The 19,244-nt window shown below is 37.9% G+C and overlaps 1 protein-coding gene across 9 annotated transcripts in view; it reads left to right on the forward strand.

The window, feature by feature from the left end:
* Positions 1 to 19,244, forward strand: part of ALG9 (ALG9 alpha-1,2-mannosyltransferase) — a 95,693-nt gene that overhangs the window by 6,224 nt on the left and 70,225 nt on the right. For all 9 annotated transcript variants that reach the window (XR_006736332.1, XR_006736331.1, XR_006736333.1 and 6 more), the window contains 5 exons: positions 4,946 to 5,016; positions 7,702 to 7,790; positions 9,774 to 9,909; positions 12,822 to 12,909; positions 13,086 to 13,191. Coding sequence is in view for 6 of the 9 variants with exons in the window: in XM_045556614.1 (XP_045412570.1) it covers positions 4,946 to 5,016; positions 7,702 to 7,790; positions 9,774 to 9,909; positions 12,822 to 12,909; positions 13,086 to 13,191 (490 nt within the window). In the remaining 3 variants the exon portion in view is untranslated. The remainder of the gene's footprint in view (positions 1 to 4,945; positions 5,017 to 7,701; positions 7,791 to 9,773; positions 9,910 to 12,821; positions 12,910 to 13,085; positions 13,192 to 19,244) is intronic.

Genomic DNA, 19,244 nt, shown 5'->3' on the forward strand with positions numbered 1-19,244 from the left:
CAGCTTCTTTTGATACTACTCCAGCAGGGGAAAGAAGGTTGAGGGGAAGGTCTCTACTTTGTTACTGCCAAGTAGGGATAGAACTCCCCTCCGTTGACACCTGAGGAAGGGGGTCCTCTTTGTTATTCCTGAGCAGGGGGAGGAGGTCTGGCTCCCTACTAGACCTCCACTGATACCACCCCAGCAGGTAGGGTAGGGGTACCTTGCTACTGACAGGTTGGAGGTGGGAGTGGAAGTTCAGGCTCCCTAAGTGGTTGCCACTGACACCATGGTAGGGGAACGACTCATTACTGCCACCAGGGATGAAAGTCCTGGCTTTCTGCTATATCTTTGATACATGGGTGGGAGGGGGGCCACAGTTTTTTTCTGGGGTGTTTGGCTGGAGTAGACTGGCTGCTATCTAAAAGGTTTGTTTGTTTGTTTTACTTTTTTTTTTTTTTTCATGGTGGAAGGCTACATTAATTTATTAATAGCTATAATCAAACAATGCCACATTCAAGAAACTTCAATTAGATATACTTAAAAGTGTACCTTATTTTGTAAAAATCTATTATGTACTTAATAATTTCAAAAAAATGAAAACTATTTGTTAATTTTAAAGTTAACTAAATTTTGTTTTACTTTTTAAATCATGCTAGGCTACCCCTTTCTTGGTCCTTTGGCCAGACAGAACAGGCCTTGGTTGGGGCGTTTTTGTCTATACCCATTGGCATTTCTGGTTGCCGGCTTGTTTAGCTTCCTGTCTGGAATATACAAGGCAAAAAGAAAACCCATGGAATTTACCACTGTGTTGTTCCTCATGTCTCAAAGTCTGTAGCCAGTCTGCCTTTTTCTCTCCACCTTCAGAGTCGTCTTAGGTCTGTTTTAATTATAGTGTCCAGATTTTTTGGTTTACTTAGCAGGAAAAATAGGGGAAAAGTCCATTTTCATTGAAATCGAAGTCCCTGATTAAGAGAAATGAAGGATAAGTAGGAGTAGTCTACGTAAGGGAAGAATGAAGATCAGGAAGGAAGTTGGGAACAACAATCTTCTAGACTGATGACCTTGAGGCTGGGAAGAAGGCCAGTAGGGCCTTCTTGTATAAATAGGTTTGACACTTGAAAGAGTGAAGGAGTGGTGGAGTGAATTAGATGAGGCTGAGAGGTAGGAAGAGGCCAGAATTATGTAAGACCTGGTAGGATCTGTTAGGGAATTAGACTGTCTTGTTTTTTTCCCCAGCTACATTAAGTGAAGCCACAAGAAGGTTTTAGACAGAAAAGAGATGTGATTGCATTTGCACTTTATAATGATCAGAAAGGTAATACTTTTCTAAACATTGTTCCTCCCTTCCCTACCTAGTATGTCCTTTCTAGTTTTTTGAACTTGTCAGAGGAAAGACAATGTAGGATAAAGAACTCAGTAGAGAACTAACAACATGCAATGTGTAGGGTTTTTATTTGACTTGGATATCTACTATCACTTCAAATTTGACATGTTCAACACAGAATTCTTCCTCTTATATTACTAATCCTCTTACATCACTGATGTGAACAGTGAGTTAAAACAGAAGGGAAGATTTCCCTTCTCCTCTTGTTCTTACTTCCAATCTCCTTTTCTGCCTTAGTTCTGCCAGTGCGAGCCAACAAGGAGCCACTTGGCAAAGGGGAATTGTAGCGTATACAGTCCCAGCCCCAGCATCGTAATCCTGAAAAGGGTGGTTGTTGCTGAGAGACAGTGGTAATAATTCACACCATTAGTGATGGCTGGTTTCCAACTTATTGCTACCCCAAATGAGAGCACCTTTGTATTGTCTCCTTATAGATCTGTGTGTGAATTTCTCTGAAGTGTACACTTAGGAATGGGATAATTTCACTGGGTTCTGCCAGATGGCTCTCCAATGGTTATACAACTTGATGTTCCCTACAATGATACTCCAAGTTCTATCTTCCTCAAATCTCCCAAGTACTTGATAGTTTTGACTTTCTCATATATGTGATATGTTTCTCATTTTAATTGAATTTCTGTGATTATTGGTGATGTGGAGCATTTCTTGCTATATTTATTAGTCATTCAGATTTCCCTTTCTGTGAATTATGTATTCACATCCTTTGCCCATTTTCATATTGGGTTTTCTATTTTTTTCTCCTGATTTGTAAAAGTTCTCAATAGTAATCCCTCGTAGGTTTTAGATATAGCAAATCTTTTCTCTTAGGCTGTCATCTCTCTGTTAACATTGTCTGTGGTCCTTTGTTGAACAGAAATCTTTAATTTTGATATAGTCAAACCAACCAATTTTTCTCTTATGATTGGTAGGTTTGAGGTCTTTGTAAAAGAATCCTCCTTCATAGGTCATAGAGATATTAGGTTTTTTTTTTTTTTGAAGACAAGGTCTTGTTCTGTTGACTGGGCTGGCTAGAGGTGTCATCATTGCTCACTGCAACTTCAAACTCCTGGGCTCAAGTAATCCTCCTGGCTCACTTAGCCTCCCAAGTAGCTGGGACTACAGGCATGTGCCACCATACCCAGCTAATTTTTTTTTTTTTAATAGAGACAGAGTCTTACTGTGTTGTTCAGACTGATCTCAAACACCCAGCCTCAAGGGATCCTCCTGTCTCAGCCTCCCAAAGTGCTAGGATTATAGGTGTGAGCCACTGGGCCCAGCCCAATTAACTTTTAATTTTACCTTTCACATGTAAGGCTTTAATCATTTGAAGTTTATTTTTATAAATTGTGGGAAGATCCAGCTTTATTTTTTGCGATGTGGTAAACTGGATTTTCTAGTACCATCTGCCAGATAATCCATCTTTTTCCTTCTGATTTGTCATGCCATCTCTATCATACACCTCATTCCCATATGTATGTGGGTCTGTTTCTGTCATCTTTATTCTTTATGAGTTTGTCAGTTAGTACTATATAGCTTTTATTATTATGGCTTTGTAATGTATGCCAGTATCTAGTGAGTGAATGTCTCACTTTGCCCTTTTTAAAATTTATGTTTTAAAAATCATTTTAGAATCAGTTTGCCCCTCACTTAAATTCTGCTGGGTTATAGTGGTTCTTCAGTATACTGTTTACTGTATTTACATATTAAATATGATAATACTTTTATAGTGTTAAATCATTCTGTCCCTAAAGTGATAGATTTATCCATCTAGACAGGTTTTCTGTGTCTTTTAATAAAATATAAAAAAGTATCCATTTCAGTCTTCTGCAGTCTTTGATAGATAAGTGCCTAGATTCTTTGTACTTTTTGTTGTTATCATAAATGGTATCTTTTTTCTGTTATATTTTAGGTGGGTATTTCTGGTATAGAGGAACACAACTGATTTTTGTATTTTGATCTTAATACTGAATATCTCACTGAATTTCCTTACTAGTTTGTCAGGTGAATCTCATAGGTTCTCTATCATCTTTGTACATTTAGTTTAGTTTATTCTATTCCATTCCTTATATCTCATTTCTTTTTCATGTCTTTTTGCATTCACTGGGGCTTCCAGTTACTATGTTCAATATTAGTAGGGATGGTCGCATTGTTGTTCTGCTCCTAAATACAATTCTTATATTAATTTATGTTAATTTTTTTTTTTTTTTGAGACAGAGTCTCACTCTGTTGCTCAGGCAAGAGTGCCGTGGCGTCAGCCTACCTCACAGCAACCTCAAACTCCTGGGCTTAAGCAATCCTGCCTCAGTTTCCCAAGTAGCTGGGACTACAGGCATGTGCCACCATGCCTGGCTAATTTTTTTTTTATGTATATATTTTTAGTTGTCCAGCTAATTTCTTTCAATTTTTTTAGTAGAGACGGGGTCTGGCTCTTGCTCAGGCTGGTCTCAAACTCCTGAGCTCAAATGATCCACCCGCCTCGGCCTCCCAGAGTGCTAGGATTACAGGCATGAGCCACCACGCCCGGCCTAGTTTGTGTTAATTTTTAACTTTCTAAATGTGTATTTGTACTCTGATCAATTAGATGAGGAGTCCTTAAATGTAGACACCTTGTATGAAAATTATCTTCTAATAGCATCTAGAATAGTGCTCAGTGTATATACATTTTTAGTGTTTTTATTGAATTAATGAATGAATCTGCACATTTACTGGATCACTTTATTCAACTCTTTTTGGATTTTTTTTGGTTATCGTGGTGAAGATGGAGAGTATTTCCAAGTTATATGCCCTTATATTAATCATACTATGTATTTAAGTAGTGCTTATGCACTGAGGAATTCACTGCTCTTAAACATGGTATTCTCTAGTATAAAAGCTATTCAGTATAACCCCCTGTAATTTTGTTATTTTTATTTTTTAAATTGATGTTCTTATTTATAAAATTAATAAAATCACATTGTTGAAATTTGGGTGCTATGAATAGGAAAAATACTCACCTAAATCCCACCAGGCTGCTATAGCTACCCTTACCATTGTATTTTATTTCTTTTTAGTCTTTTCATATGCATATAGTTTCCATAGCTGTAATTCTGATGTATAAATAATATTGTAGTGTACATTTTCACATAATATTTTATAATAATCAGTACCTAATATAGTTGTTTAAGAAGTGGTTGTTGAATGAATGAGCATTATATTGCAAGAATTTTTCCACTGTCTTTGTTCCTATAAATTTTAATATCTGTATAATAGTCCATGAAATAGATGTAGTATAATTTATTTAATCATTTCCTTATATTTGGACATTTTATAGTTTTTTAAAGTTTTTGCTAAATTAATAGTGCTGCAATTAACATTTTCATGAATGGAGCTTGCCCTTTATCCTCTGCATCCTGGAGTGATAGAAGTATACTGATACTGAGTATAGGGATATGAAAATCTGTATGGTTTTTGATACATACTGTTTTTCAAAAGGATTATACCAATTTGTAGTGTTATTGATGACAAATGAGAGTGGTTTCATCTTTATAAGTTTTTCTAGCTCATATCTGTGACTTCTATTTTCTTGTTCTGGGTTTCTTTCAGATTCTTGTCTTTTACTTTTTGCGATGTCTCCTGGCTTTTGTGAGCTGTATTTGTGAACTTTACTTTTATAAGTAAGTATAAAAGCTTTGCTTCTAAAAGTGCTATGAGGAAGCCCAGTTTAGCTTAGATTATCTTTCTTGATGGTCTAGGGGGCAGTGATTAGGAATAGAAAACATTTTCCTTCTAGCTCTTGATATTATATCTGAAGTGTGACTTCTTGTTTGAAACCAACAGTTGGAGAAGAATACTGTACCTATCATTATCTTTTTGTTTCCTAAGGTTCATAAATACCATACCCTCATATCATTAATTTTAATTCTGTTAATACATATTTAACTGATCTTTACTTGGTAGGATTTAGTAGAATCTTATTTTTGGTCCAAGGATATAGGATTATGGTTTACCTCTACCCTAGAGCTTAGCTGATGGGACTTAGCTGATAGAGCAGTGGACTCACTGCTCTTATTTGCACCTAGTACATCATTCTCTTTCACAAAGTAGCTACTGGTTAATTGAATATTAGTGGAACTATTAAGTATGTAAGTGTTCCAGTAATAACAGTAGCCACCTTTTTTACATGATACCTAGCAAACATCTTATTTTAATAATGCTTTAATATGCATTAAAAGGTATTTGGACTTAAAATGACCATTATTAAGAATCTTCCCATAGCTAAAAATGTCAAATTGAAAAAAACCTTAGGGCTTGACTCTGAGTAGAGCAGAGGGAAAAAAAACGAAGCCAGTGCTACCTTTGAGGATTGTAACATAAGTTGGTCTTTATATGGGTTTGGGTCTGAATTCAAATCACCGGCATGGTTGCCCAAGCCCCAAGTTGATTATTTATTTATATGAAGGATCTGGAAACGCAGATAATTTATTTTAAATTGTTCTGAATTGGTAACGCCCCTGGCTGGTGGCAAAAATTTCGCTATAGAAATAGACCCCAACTCAGGTGTCAAAGAATTACCAGTGATAAAGTTCTAGTGAACAAGATACTGTAATAAAAATAAATCTCAAATCATAGAAGGGAGCAAGACATTATGAGTGACAGCAGAAATAATCAACAGAAAGCTGACCTATAAAACTTCATTTATTAGGAATTATTAAAATAATAATCTAAAATAAGTATATTTAATATTTTTAAAGAATTAAAAGAGGGAATTAAAAACATAAACAAAAAACAAGAGACTACAGAAATGACCAGGTAAATCTGAAAAAGAATCAGAATTTATAAGAATCATATATAATATGTATACATATATTAGTATATATATATACATATATACATATTACATAGTGTATAAATTGTGCACTATTGATATTTAAAATTCAGTGGACAGTTTAGACAGCAGATTAGACACTGCTAATAAGTGAACTAGTAAACTGAATGGAAAGATTGATTTGAAGAAATTACTCAGAATGCAGTGCAGAGAGACCCCCCCCCCAAAAAAGGTACTATAGAAGAGGTTAAGAAATGTGTAATATAGAGTTGAAAGATCTAATATACAGCTCATCAGATTTTAGAAGGAGATGATAGAATGGGGAGAGGCAATGTTCAGGAGAGTAATAGCTGAGAATTTTCCAGAATTGAGGGGGAAAGAGGATGCTAATCCATATATTTAGTAAGCCTACTATATTACAAGCTAGATACATAAAAGAAATCAATAAAACTATGTATAACACCAGGGACAAAGAAAAAAATCTTAAAAGTTGACAGAACTAACAGAATACCTACAAAGGAATAGTAGGCAATTAGAAGACTTCTCAAGAGCCAGAAGACAAAAAAAGAATATCATCAAAGTGCTGAGAGATAATTACTGTCATCCTAAAATTGTATACTCAGTTAAACCATCTTTCAAGACCAAGAGCTAAATACAGACTTTTCAGTTAAAAAAAAAAAAAAGAAAGAGAGAGAGAAAAAGAAACCAAGGAAGTAACCAATGAAAGAGAATTTTACCGTTAACAGATTCTTACTAAAGGAACTTCTAAAAGATATACTTAGGAAGAAGCAAAATTATTTCCGAAAGAAATTCTGAAATGCAACAAGGAATTGGAGCAAGGAAAATGTTGACACATGGATATATCTGAGCAAATATTGACTAAATGAAGCAATAATATCTAAAAATGTTTAATTTGTGGAGTTTCAAAAATCTATGAGAAAGAAGTAGAAGGAGAGATATAATTGCTTACATTTGAGAAACACTGACTTAGATAACAGCTTATTAACATTTTCACGAATCCCCTAGTCTGTTTTTCTGACAACTACCGTTTATTGAGCAACTATGTGCTAGGCACTTTCCTAAGCACTTTGCATTGTCCTCACAGAAACCATGCAAAGTATGTATCAGTTATTATGCTCATTTTACAGATGAGGAATCTGACAGATTATGTGACTAGACTAGTATCTCACTGTTAGTATCTCACTGCTAGTAAATAGCAGAGTCAGAATTTGAACCTGTGCCCTTCTGAATTTTGAGGACTATTATTTTTCACTGCATCATGCTGTTTTCCTATCGATAGTAGACATAATCTTAGCATGTAGATATTTCCTCTTAGATAGGAAGCATCTCTTCTGTGTCAAGAATAAGAATGTTTGGGTTTCTTATGCACACAAAATTGTTAAAAAAACCTGTCAAGATAGGTCTGTATTTGACTTTAGATCTTCAGTGCTATCTGTGATGCAGGCATGTTCTTCTCCTTTGAAATGTCTGTCCCTAATATTTGCTGTGCTGATAGTCGTTGCCTTCCTCCTAGGGCTGTGTGCAAGAAGTTTGGGCTGCACGTGAGTCGAATGATGCTGGCCTTCTTGGTTCTCAGCACTGGCATGTTTTGCTCATCATCAGGTAAGTAAAAGGGCAGGTGAGGGGGTAGGTTTACCGATAGTTCACAGCTGCATTGAATGGAAGCACTTGTCCAGATATAGGTTATATTTGTATAACATGTCAATAATTTGCAGAGCACTGTTGTCTACATTATCTTGATTGACCATTACAACAATCCTATAATGTAAGACAAATATTTTCCCATTTTTACCGGTGAGGACATTGAAACTTAGGTGAAATGACTTACTAAAAGTCAAAATTCATGAGAGGTAGAGCTGATAGTCTCACCAGGGCATTTTCTGTTACATTCTTTTATCAACCACCCACTTCCTTTCTTGGCCATTAGGCGAAGGAAATAATTCTGTTGTTTTGTTTAAGGATGCTCTTTGTGCCTAAAACCTGTTCTTGATGGTTCTGTTTTCTGCCCATTATTTGAAATGTGTTCTATAGAGGTGTGCATCTTCTATTAGGTGTTCTTCTCCATAAGCCCAGAAATTTAGAATAAAAACCTTAATCTAGAGTGGTGGTTTTTAAGCTGTGCTGCCATTGATCATTTCAACTAAGGTGGCCAACTGCCAAAAGGTCTGTTCCCAATTCTCCAGAAAAATTAAGTTACTGGATATAATTGTCTCATTTACAGTTTCTGCTTGTGTGTCCCAGAATCTAGTATATCTAAAAATATACAAAATAGTATCTAGCACAAAATTATATATTGACTTTTCCCTCATTGGCTATATCAAAATTGATACTGTTCTGCAGAGACCTCAGGGCTCCACCCTGGAATACCTTTGAGAGCCACTGTCCTAAATGCATCTGAGCTCTACCCTTTGAATCAGCAGAGACCTCAGATTCCTTTGCTACTTTTGTCCTCTACATTGACAGCTGGAATTTACAGCTTTGGATGGCATCAATATTATTTAGCATTTATTGGTGAAGGTGGTACCTCACATGATTTTTTAGTTCCTTCACTACTTTTAAAATTGATCATTATGTGTGGGAGATTCCTGGAAGTATCTTTAGTTCTATAATCTCTGTTGAGGCCCAGGTAAGTTAAAGGCATCCTTTGATACAGAGCCTGTGAACCCTTTGCTGAGGTCTTTAAATCTCACTGCCTATTCATTGCAGTTCTTTTTGGAATTGATAATAATTTTTCTTCTCTAGTGATGCGAGCTTTCTGCAGCAGGAGAGGGAGATCTGCATTTTTGTGCAGTTAGTAGAAACACTTTGATCAGTTGTTACTGTTGCAGAACTTAGGCTCAGTCCTCTGTTGTATATAACAACAAAGTTATGGTAGATGGAAATAATTAAGGGGCTGTATAAAGACCACACTATCTGTATCAGCAGATGTGGGACACAAAGCAGTGCTGCTATCCAATATCTGGCTCTTAAGGGCATGGTGTCTCATACCTATAATCCTAACACTCTGGGAGGCCGAGGCAGGAGGATTGCTTGAGCTGAGGAGTTTGAGACCAGCCTGAACGAGAGTGAGACCCTGTCTCTACTAAAAATAGAAAAAATTAGTTGGGCATGGTGATACATGCCTGTAGTCCCAGCTACTCAGGAGGCTTAGGCAAGAGGATCACTTGAGCCCAGGAGTTTGAGGTTGCTGTGAGCTAGGCTGATGCCACAGCACTCTAGCCCAGGCAACAGAGTGAGACTCTGTCTCAAAAAAAAAAAAAAAGAATTTATGTAGCAGACAAGTTAGGACCAGGACGATCTCCGAAGATAAACTTCTTCAGAAATAAATTGTCGGCAATGGCTCTAAGTCTTTTGCAGTATATTCCCTTCCTGAAAATATACTCCTCCTCCTGCCTCGGCCTCCCAGAGTGCTAGGATTACAGGCGTGAGCCACCGTGCCCGGCCCATACCGACCATTTCTAATATAGCAAATCCAAAATATGTTCCTGGTTATTGACATTTTGCAATGTAGGTAAATTTTTAATAGTTGTTCTCTAATCTCAAACTCTTGTCCTCCTCCCTTTTATGATTTCTTTACTCTTATAGCATTCCTTCCTAGTAGCTTCTGTATGTACACTACGTTGATAGCCATGACTGGATGGTATATGGACAAGACTTCTGTTGCTGTGCTGGGAGTAGCAGCTGGGGCCATCTTAGGCTGGCCATTCAGTGCGGCTCTTGGGTAAGAAACTAACACAGCTCCTCTCCCATTTATCACTGGGCATATATTAAATCTTAATGTTGGATTATCTCCATATTATCTGGATAGCACCTAACGTTATAGGAATCAGTTTGGCCTACAAAGATTCGGAGAAATGGCAGACTGTTTCTCTTAGTGCTTATTATCATGATTAATTCTAATAAGAATGGTGACTATTAAGCATCTGCTATATATTAGGCACTGCTAAACCATTTGTAAACTTTATCCCGAAACCTTACAACAGCTCTGTAAGAGAAATATAATTACTAGTGCTTTATAAATGAGAAAGTGGACTCCAAGAGTTTGAGTATTAATAATTTGCCTTGAAGATTATGCTTGCTTTTGATTCCAGGCCTTTCTGACTCTAGAGCTGATGTTTTTTCCACCCTACAGCACCCTGTCCTGTGCATTTTTCCAGTCACTCAGGCTTGAAATCTGAGTTTCCCTCAGTCCTCCTTCTTTCTTGACCCTAGCATCTTTTTTTCCCCAAGTTCCTTTTGTACTCTTTGTTCCCACCACTTCTATTCTAGTTTGTGCTGCCATAACTTCTTGCCTGTACCACTAGTAATTTAGAAAAATATTTTAGTTTATCATTAAGGTTACTATAGAAGTATTACATCTTTATTATTTTAAAAAGTATCAGATTGTATGAGGTAAAAAGAATTTCTAATTTTCTTCTTCTCTAGCCTAATCCTCAAAGATAGTCACTGCTAATAGTTTTGTATATATCTTTCCAGAAATTATCCTTATGTGAATAAATGCACACATATATACATGTGCATATATACCTACATTCTTAAAACAAATAGAATTATCCTGTATATATGTATATCTTCTCTTGTACATAGATTTATATCATTCTTTATATTAGTTGCATAGCATTCCATTATATGGATATCCATAATTTATTTAACCATTGTTTATTGGTAGACATTTGGTTTTCATTTTTTTGTTATTATATACAATGTTTCAGTGAACATTGTTGTACAGATATCTTTGTACACTTGTGGAAATTTATGGGGTAAATTTTTAGAAGGGGTGTTACTAAGAGAATAGGCCATTTTTAATTTTTTTAAATGCCTTTTAAAGGTTGGCTTCCTCACCTTCATTCCTTTCTTCATTCTATTTTGCAAATCATCCTCAAATTATTATATTCCTCAAATTTTTGTCTTAGGCCCTCTACTATATTTTCTGACCTCAACCATCTTTATGTCTAGTCTCGTCATCTCTCTTGAGCTTCACTCATATATTCCCACCTGCCTGATACCTCCTGAACTCATTATATTCCCTCCATATCTGTTCCTTTATCTATGTTTCTATCCCAGTAAATGGTACCAGTTTCTCCTTAATACTGCGCCGGAAACCTGAAAATTGTCTGTGATTCTTTTCTCTTTCCCACATCCTATAAATATCTTTTGATTCCGACTATTTCTCTTCACCCCTCTCTGCTCCTAGATTACTACATAGCCTCTAAATGAGCTCATCTCTAATCTTAAACCACTGCAGATCTGCTCTCCACACTCAAATTAGAGTTATCGTCCTAAAATGCAAATGTAGTCACGTCACTCCCTTGTTTTAAACTCTACAGTACTTTCTCCATTTCTCTGTGTCACAAGAATTGGCAGACTGTGGCCATGGACCAGATCTACCTGGCTGTTTTTGTACAGCCCAAGAACTAAGGATAGTTTTTATAGTTTTAAAAGGTTGTTTAAAAACAATGCACACACACACAAACACAGAGAAGAATATGCAACAGAGACCACATATGGCCTACAAAGCCTAAAATATGTATAGTTAGGTCCTTTAAATAAAAAATTTGGAACCTTGCCCTCAGGCTGAGTGTAGCTTCATGTGGCTGCAGCCACTGCCAGGCTGAGGAGGGACAGGGAAACCAGGTTCTCCTAGAACAATACGCACTGCCCTGCAACAGGCTGCTGTGAGACTGAGACATGGGTGGACTGTGTTCCCCACATCTTCTTGCCCACACTACTCGCCTGACTGGGGCCTCACCCTCTTTGGTCACAGGCTCACAGCTGGTGCCATTTTAAGAGTTTAATACCGTCCTGTGCCCCACCTTTGGGCCAAGTTTAAGGTGACGCAGCTGCAGCTACCACCTGGCTGGGGAAGGACAAAGAAGACCGAACTCTACTAAGCACGCTTAGGACCATATCCACTGCCCCGTTTTGGGTGGCTGTGAGACTGCAGACTAGCCCGCCCAACCTATCGCTTTTACTCACAGCACCAACACGGACCATTTGGGTCCCAGTGGATGGCTCTACCATTACTAATGCCATCACCCACATCACAACATCTGCCCAAGGACCTGAGAATCTGCCCACATACCCAGCCCACTGCTCCCACTACTAGCTTCTGAGTAAACCACATGGAGGCTCAAGAATTGGTGTTTGTTCATGGAACAAAAGTGGAAGCACTCACTGAGATAATGATTGTAGTTTCTCTGGGGAGATATGACTATGGTGAAGGAGTAAGAAAAAAAACAGTATAGAAAGGAGCACTAGGGAAGAGACCACAAAAGAACAGGAGCCCAGGGAGTCTAATGAAGGAGGAACAGAGCAGCACAAAGACAAAGGGAGGTGAAACTTATGAAGAGATACTGGGTCTTGCCAAGAGGAAGTTCCTGGGGACCTTATATCAGTTTTATTAGCTTGGTACAGGGCCTTAAGGAAGAAATAGTGAAATGAGGGCAACACATACTTGCTACTTGTGTAAGGAATTTAAGTAAAAGAAAGAAGAGCAAATAAGTATTGGAAGGAGATATATCAGAATTGAAGTCAAAGTTCATAATATCAGTTGAGCATGAGGTATGTGTGAATCTGACCTGTCTCTGTCAGTATGTTATTTTACCCCCCACTCTCTGTTTCTCTGTTGAATAGTTTACCCATTGCCTTTGATTTGCTGATCATGAAACACAGGTGGAAGAGTTTCTTTCATTGGTCACTGGTGGCCCTGATACTCTTTCTGGTGAGTTTTCTTTTTTTCTTGTTTTGTTCTAAAGTTGTAATGAAAGCAACTTTGATGTGAAAAAGGAAACATTAGGAGTTCATGCTGTTTTTCATTCTCAGGTTTATCCTATTAGTGTTTTGAGAATGTTCCCAAAGTAAAACTTTACAATTGCTGTGTGTTTTCTGCTGTTTTAGGTGCCTGTGGTGGTCATTGACAGCTACTATTATGGGAAGTTGGTGATTGCACCACTCAACATTGTTTTGTATAATGTCTTTACTCCTCATGGACCTGATCTTTATGGTAAGACTTTATAAAATTCAAGAAAGTGTTAGGAGATAGCTTAATTTACCTGAGCTTCAAAATTCTAATTCATTTGCCTCATTTCATCAAATACAGCATTTCTTTCCTGGTGATCATCTTTTCCTATTTTAAAAATAGAATGACATTTGAATATAGCACAGTGATGACATGTAGCCCCTCAAATATTTCCCGTTGATTAATGTGGTAGTCAGACACTAGCTCTCTGTTTGTCCTGCTATCTGTTATTCCCACTTTCAGAGTTTTAAGGACTCTATTCGGTCCATGGCTTTTGATGCTACTTTTTTTTTTTTTAATTAAAAGTCACTTTTTTCTCCTCTTACTAGAAAAATCAATGATAACAAAAAGAAGAAAATAACAACATAATCCCATCTCCACATAGCTATTGTTAACATGTGGGAGTATATTCCTCCAGGCATTTTCTGCACATATACACATTTGATGTTACTTTTTTAAAAACTTGCATTACTTTAATATTAGGCATTAGGAGAAAAAGTTTGGAAAATCTATAAACAAAATATAGCATATGGGGCTGATTTGGGGTCAGCATGTGAGGGTGGGTAGTTGGCCAGCTTGGGGTTAAGAGAAAAAAAATTGAATGCCTTTAGTCTGGGAATGCTTTCTTCCCTTTACCCACATCTCCATCCCTTCCCTGATGCCTCTCAGCCAGCTGCTGAGCCAGTTTTATTTGGCCCCTGAGGGTATTTAAATTGGGCATAGTTAGAAGAGGAGGAGCTAGAGATCTTTTGGATCAGATCAGCCAAGACAGTAAACACTGAGACAATTTTTTAATTAAAATAAGTGTAGTTTCTTCTGCCTTAATCTAAGTCCCTTTTGAGGGTCTTAGAGCATTCTATATATGTGATTGCCTTGGGGCTCTGCTATGAAGCAGGTTACTATTGTTTCTATCTGTACCTCTAATCAGTTTCAGTCTTGTTGCTAGCCATGCCCATCATTTGCCCGTGCCACTTGGCCATTAGAACTGACAGGTTGAACGTGGAGACTTAAAGTAAGAAATAAATGAGATTTACTTGAACCTCCTGGGATTTGGGGAATATTGCCATTTTAGGTGGCAAGTAATATGTTAAAATAAGCAGTGTTTTGTTCGATGAATTGAATTCAAAAACCACATGTTTAGGTTAGAGAATAATCACTAAGTGAAAGAACTTTAAAAAGGCTCCTTTTTGGCTCCAAGATGCCTGAGGACACGAGAAATGGCCCCATGTTTAAGCTTTTGCCTCTAGATGTCTCCCTTTAGCCTGGAAGAGTTTGCATGTTTATAATTGCCCCTTGTTTTAGTTTACTTGTAAAATTTTGTTTGATTCCACAAGACAATAAAAGGTCTTAGATCCAGATTGCACAGTAGAAATCATTTTACACAGAACCTATTGGCAACATAATATCCATTCTGTAGTGGTGAATAAATTGAGTTAATTTGTGTTAATTTTGAAAAACTGGCTTTTCTACTTTCATATAAATGGGTTATTACATTCATATATTGATATTCTGACTTTATTTATAAAACTGTGAGAGAATATGAAAGTGACAGATATTTTTGTAGCCCTCTAGACTGATGAGGCTTCTAAATCTAGAAATAATCAGCTTGATGGGGAAAGTAGGACAGAAAGAATAAATTCTGATTTAAATTTACTTTTCTAGTTTAATAGTGGGTTGGTCAGGGACCCCTGTGGTAGGTAGGTTTTGGGATCCAGTAGAGCAGTGGCCAGTCTTTTTCCTTGGACATTGGCATTTGCTGTTCATTTCAATCTTTTACTGGGAAGAGTCCTGGGGGCTTCTTTCTGCCTACTTTGATGAACCTGCGATAGCTTCATTTCAGATTTTGCTATTTTGGATTTGCAGGAGCTGATTGCTTTCCTAGTGGTAGCAAAAGCCTTGTTAGGAAGAGGCGATTGTCACACAGGCTGTTAACAGGCCTGATGCAGTACTACGGTCAGGCAGACTTTGGGGAGTTGTTCCTTGATGGTAGAATTTTTCACTTGTACCTCATCTTTGAATTTGACAAATTATTTTTAGTCTGATTTCCATTCTTTTAAAGAGTGTTACCTCTTTTTTGCTTTAGCAGGCCTGCAGAGAGACTACTTCCATATTAGGAATAGGAATTCCTTGTATATTCCAGGTTTATAGTAAAGATTTGTCAAGAATGAATGACTGAATTAATTCTGGTGTGTCTATCAGGTTATATTAGTGCCCTGTTTATTATTGTTTCCTAGAACCACTTTGATTAGACCTGCTATGGTGCTGACTTGGGGTTTTCTTGGTACCAAATAAAGTGAGAATAATAAATATAAAATACCTTTTTTTTTTTTTTACAGAGACAGGGTCTTGCTCTGTCTCCCAGGGTGGAGTGCAGTACAGTAGTGTGATCATAGCTCACTACAGCCTTGAACTCCTGGGCTCAAGCAATCCTCCTGCCTCATCCTCCTGAGTAGCTAGGACTGCAGGTGCATGTTACTGTGCCTAGCTAATGTGTTTTATTTTTTGTAGAGACAGGCTGTCGCTGTGTTACCCAGGCTGGTCTTGAACTCCTGGCCTCAAGCAGTCCTCCTCCATCAGCTTCCCAAAGTGCTGGGATTATAGGCGTGAGCTGCTGCACCCAGCCCATAAAATGCTTTTTAAACCGAAAAGTACTTTCTTGTCAAACAGTGAAATAGTGTGTCTTTTGTCTTAGAAACTCTAGCTCTTTCACTTTACTTACATGTTTGGCACTATTTGGCATTATTTTGGCTATTTTACAGGAGTTTCCTACTCCAAGTGCCTCATTAGCTATGGTAGGCACTTGGTTTCTTATCTGAAAATTAAAAATGCACTGTGTTGATAGTTTTTGCACACATCTCTTAGTGCTGTTTCTCATCTGTAAGAGCATACTACGCCTACAAATACTTCTTGAATGAATGGACAGATAGACTTTAGTTAAACATTGAGCAAATTGCTTTTGATCACTTACCATGTGTCCTCATGAAACTTGCTATCTAATGAGGCTGCAGACACACAGATAGATAATTGCAGGACAGTGTATCTTTGTGCCACAGTGGGGAGATAGTCAGGGAATCATAGGAGCCAGTCCCTCTGGTTGTATCAGGAAAGGTGTGGTTCTTGAACTGAGCCTGGAAGGGAGAGTAAGAGTGTAGATGCTAGGGCGTGCATTTCAGACAAATGGAACGTAAAGCATAGGGACTGCTGAGGCAAAAAGATTGAATACTGAGTTCTTTTGAAAAATATAATATTCTTCATCGGCTGAATTTTAGGTAGCAATTATTAAGGCATGAGCAAGCTGGTTTCAGTCTCTCCGTTGTGATTGTAATCATATAAATATTTACCCTCTCTGTTGTTCCTGGTTTTCCAAGGGACCTTTCTACACTTTCTTGACTAGATAGCACATGATAATGACGTATTCCAGATCTGAGTTGACTCTTTTCTTTTGAAGCCAGGGGATATAAAAGGAGTTCTTTTTCACAGATATTAATTACAATAGCTTCTGTTTATTGAATGCTTATTATGTGCCAGAAATTTAACACATACTATCTTCTTCCCTTCACAAAAACTCTGTGAGATAGGCATTATTAATCTGTATTCCCAGATGAGGAAACTGAGGTTGAGATGGTGAGGAACTTGCCACCCAGTTGGCTAAGTAGCAGAAATGGGATAAGAGTCCAGGGTTAGGCCAGGTGCGGTGGCTCACACCTGTAGTCCCAGCACTCTGGGAGGCTGAGGCAGAGGATCGCTTGAGCTCAGGAGTTAGAGACGAGCCTGAGCAAGAGCAAGACCCTGTCTCTACCAAAAGAAAATAGAAAAATTAGCTGGATGTCGTGGCACACACCTGTAGTCCCAGCTATTCGGGAGGCTGAGGCAGGAGGATGGCTTGAGCCCAGGAGTTTGAGGTTGCTGTGAGCTATGACCATGCCACTGCTCTCTGTGTCAAAAATAAATAAATAAATAAGAGTCCAGGGTTGTCTGACTCCAAAGCCTGTGTTCTTTCCACTGAAAACAACCTTAGCAAAACCCTGGAGTTTGGCTATTGAGCCTCTATAAGAGACTAAGCTTAGTGAAAACAGCATGAATTGGGGTAGTAAAAGTTAAGATCCAATCTATAGAATGGTTGGGAAGTTGCACCTATGAAGGTTTGTGCATTTTGGCTTTGAGGGTGAGTCCCTGGAGAGCTTGGGTGGCAGAGTGACACACACATTGGGAGGTTCTCTTTCACAAGGGAGCACTGCACTGGACCGTTATTTTGAAGAAAGGAGTGTTTGGATGAGGTAAAGAATACTTGGCAATTAGGAAATTTAGAGTAGTGAAGGCTAAAATTGCAAAATCATAGGCAAAACATCTCGGTGGGATCAAAGATCAGGAGGTGAAATTTAGTGTTGCTGAAAAAAAGGTGATTGGTCTTGGCACTGATTTTGCCTTTCATAACATTTCAAGTTCTCATGTGTTGATGTCGAGAAGTATTTTTGTCTGGTGAGTGAACAGTGAGACTGTGATGAGGAGTAGACAGTCCTGGAGAAGGCAGGAAGCTCTCTTTCCTCAAAAAGAACAGGGGGTCTACTCAGGATGCCACTTTGCAGCTTAGGACAAGATCCCATTGCCTATTTATGAATTTTATCAAGGGCTGTCAGAGAACTAGATAGGGAGTTTCAGAAGGTACAGGCAAATGCCCTCTGTTAGAAGGCCCACAGTTTTCCATTCTTGCAGCAGCAGAGGAAAAAGCCTCAGTGGGGTCTTCAGAGTCCTGTTTAAAGTTGACTGCCAGCCAGAATTGTTCTAGAGCCTTTTGTTCTTTTGTTAATTATTTCTGTTGAAATTTGGTGGCTTTTCCCTCTTGGTGGTACAAATTTGACATTTATAAGGATGACTTACTGTAATTTAATTCCTACAGTTCTGTAAAATTACAGTTATGTAAAATGGTTCCCCTTCATTCAATCTGTGGAACAGTAAACATTATCCCTTCTTTTGGCCTCTCTGAAAGCTCCCTTCAGCTCATTTGAATGAAAGGTACTTTCCATAAAAAGGCAGATTGGTGAGTCACTCCCTGCAGAGACCCTGCTGCCAGCTTTCTTTCTCTTAACATCTTGCACCAGTTCATTGCTCAGCTTGTCATTCTGAAGTGTTTTTTCTGCATAGTTCAACTTTAATGCTTTCTGAGCAGCAGCATTGAGTATCTCCCAGGAAAGAGATAAAAGTTTATACCCTTTTCTTTCCTCAGGCAGGTGTGTCATCCAGTAGGGGAGAACACTGGCTAAAGAACTCTCTCTTTTTGTTCCCTTTTGCCCTTGTTTTTAAAAATGTTATTACTTGAACCTTCTTCACTCTTGGCTTATCCCCCAATTTTTGCCCCATCCTTCTGGGAATTAACCGTCGATTATGAAATGTTCACAGCCTAGCTGAGAATTTTATTTATGAGCTCTGAACACATACGAATAATTGAGTTTACCAAATTAATACTTTTGTTTCTGCATCTCAGAGTATAGTATATATAGGTTAAAAAAATAGTTCTAATAGGAGGGTATAGTAAGCTGTGTTGGACAAATATTTGCTGGAAACTTAAGAGCTTCCCTGAAAAAACAATCTATATTTGCAAATATCAAAGAGACAAGGGGCTTTTTTCTATTGATGGTTAGCCTCTGTTATAGATGATATAAAGGATGACTCCTTTCTGGTCACTCTGTGGTTTTTCTTCACAAGCTCAGATTTCCAGAATTCTATTAAGAAAAAGGCAGGTCAAAGGTTGATAGCACTGCCTCCACACTGGTAGTCAGGAGAGGATTGTGCAAAAGCTTACCTCTCTGGAAACTGGATCCTAAAGTACTCAGTTTAGGAAATGTGTTGTTAAATATTAATTAAAATCCAAAGAAGACACATGTCTGTTTTAAAAATAAAACCATCCATTAGTTTCCTAACCCAAATGTTATTTGTAAAGAATACGAGATTAAAATGCCCCTTATGAACTTGGCCTGGAATAGGACCTCTGTTCATGAACAATCTCAGTCATTGCATTTAGAAAGGAAGGAGCTTCCCCC

Source organism: Lemur catta, chromosome 7, assembly GCF_020740605.2.
Source record: "Lemur catta isolate mLemCat1 chromosome 7, mLemCat1.pri, whole genome shotgun sequence".
In the NCBI taxonomy this organism is placed as follows: Eukaryota; Metazoa; Chordata; class Mammalia; order Primates; family Lemuridae; genus Lemur; species Lemur catta.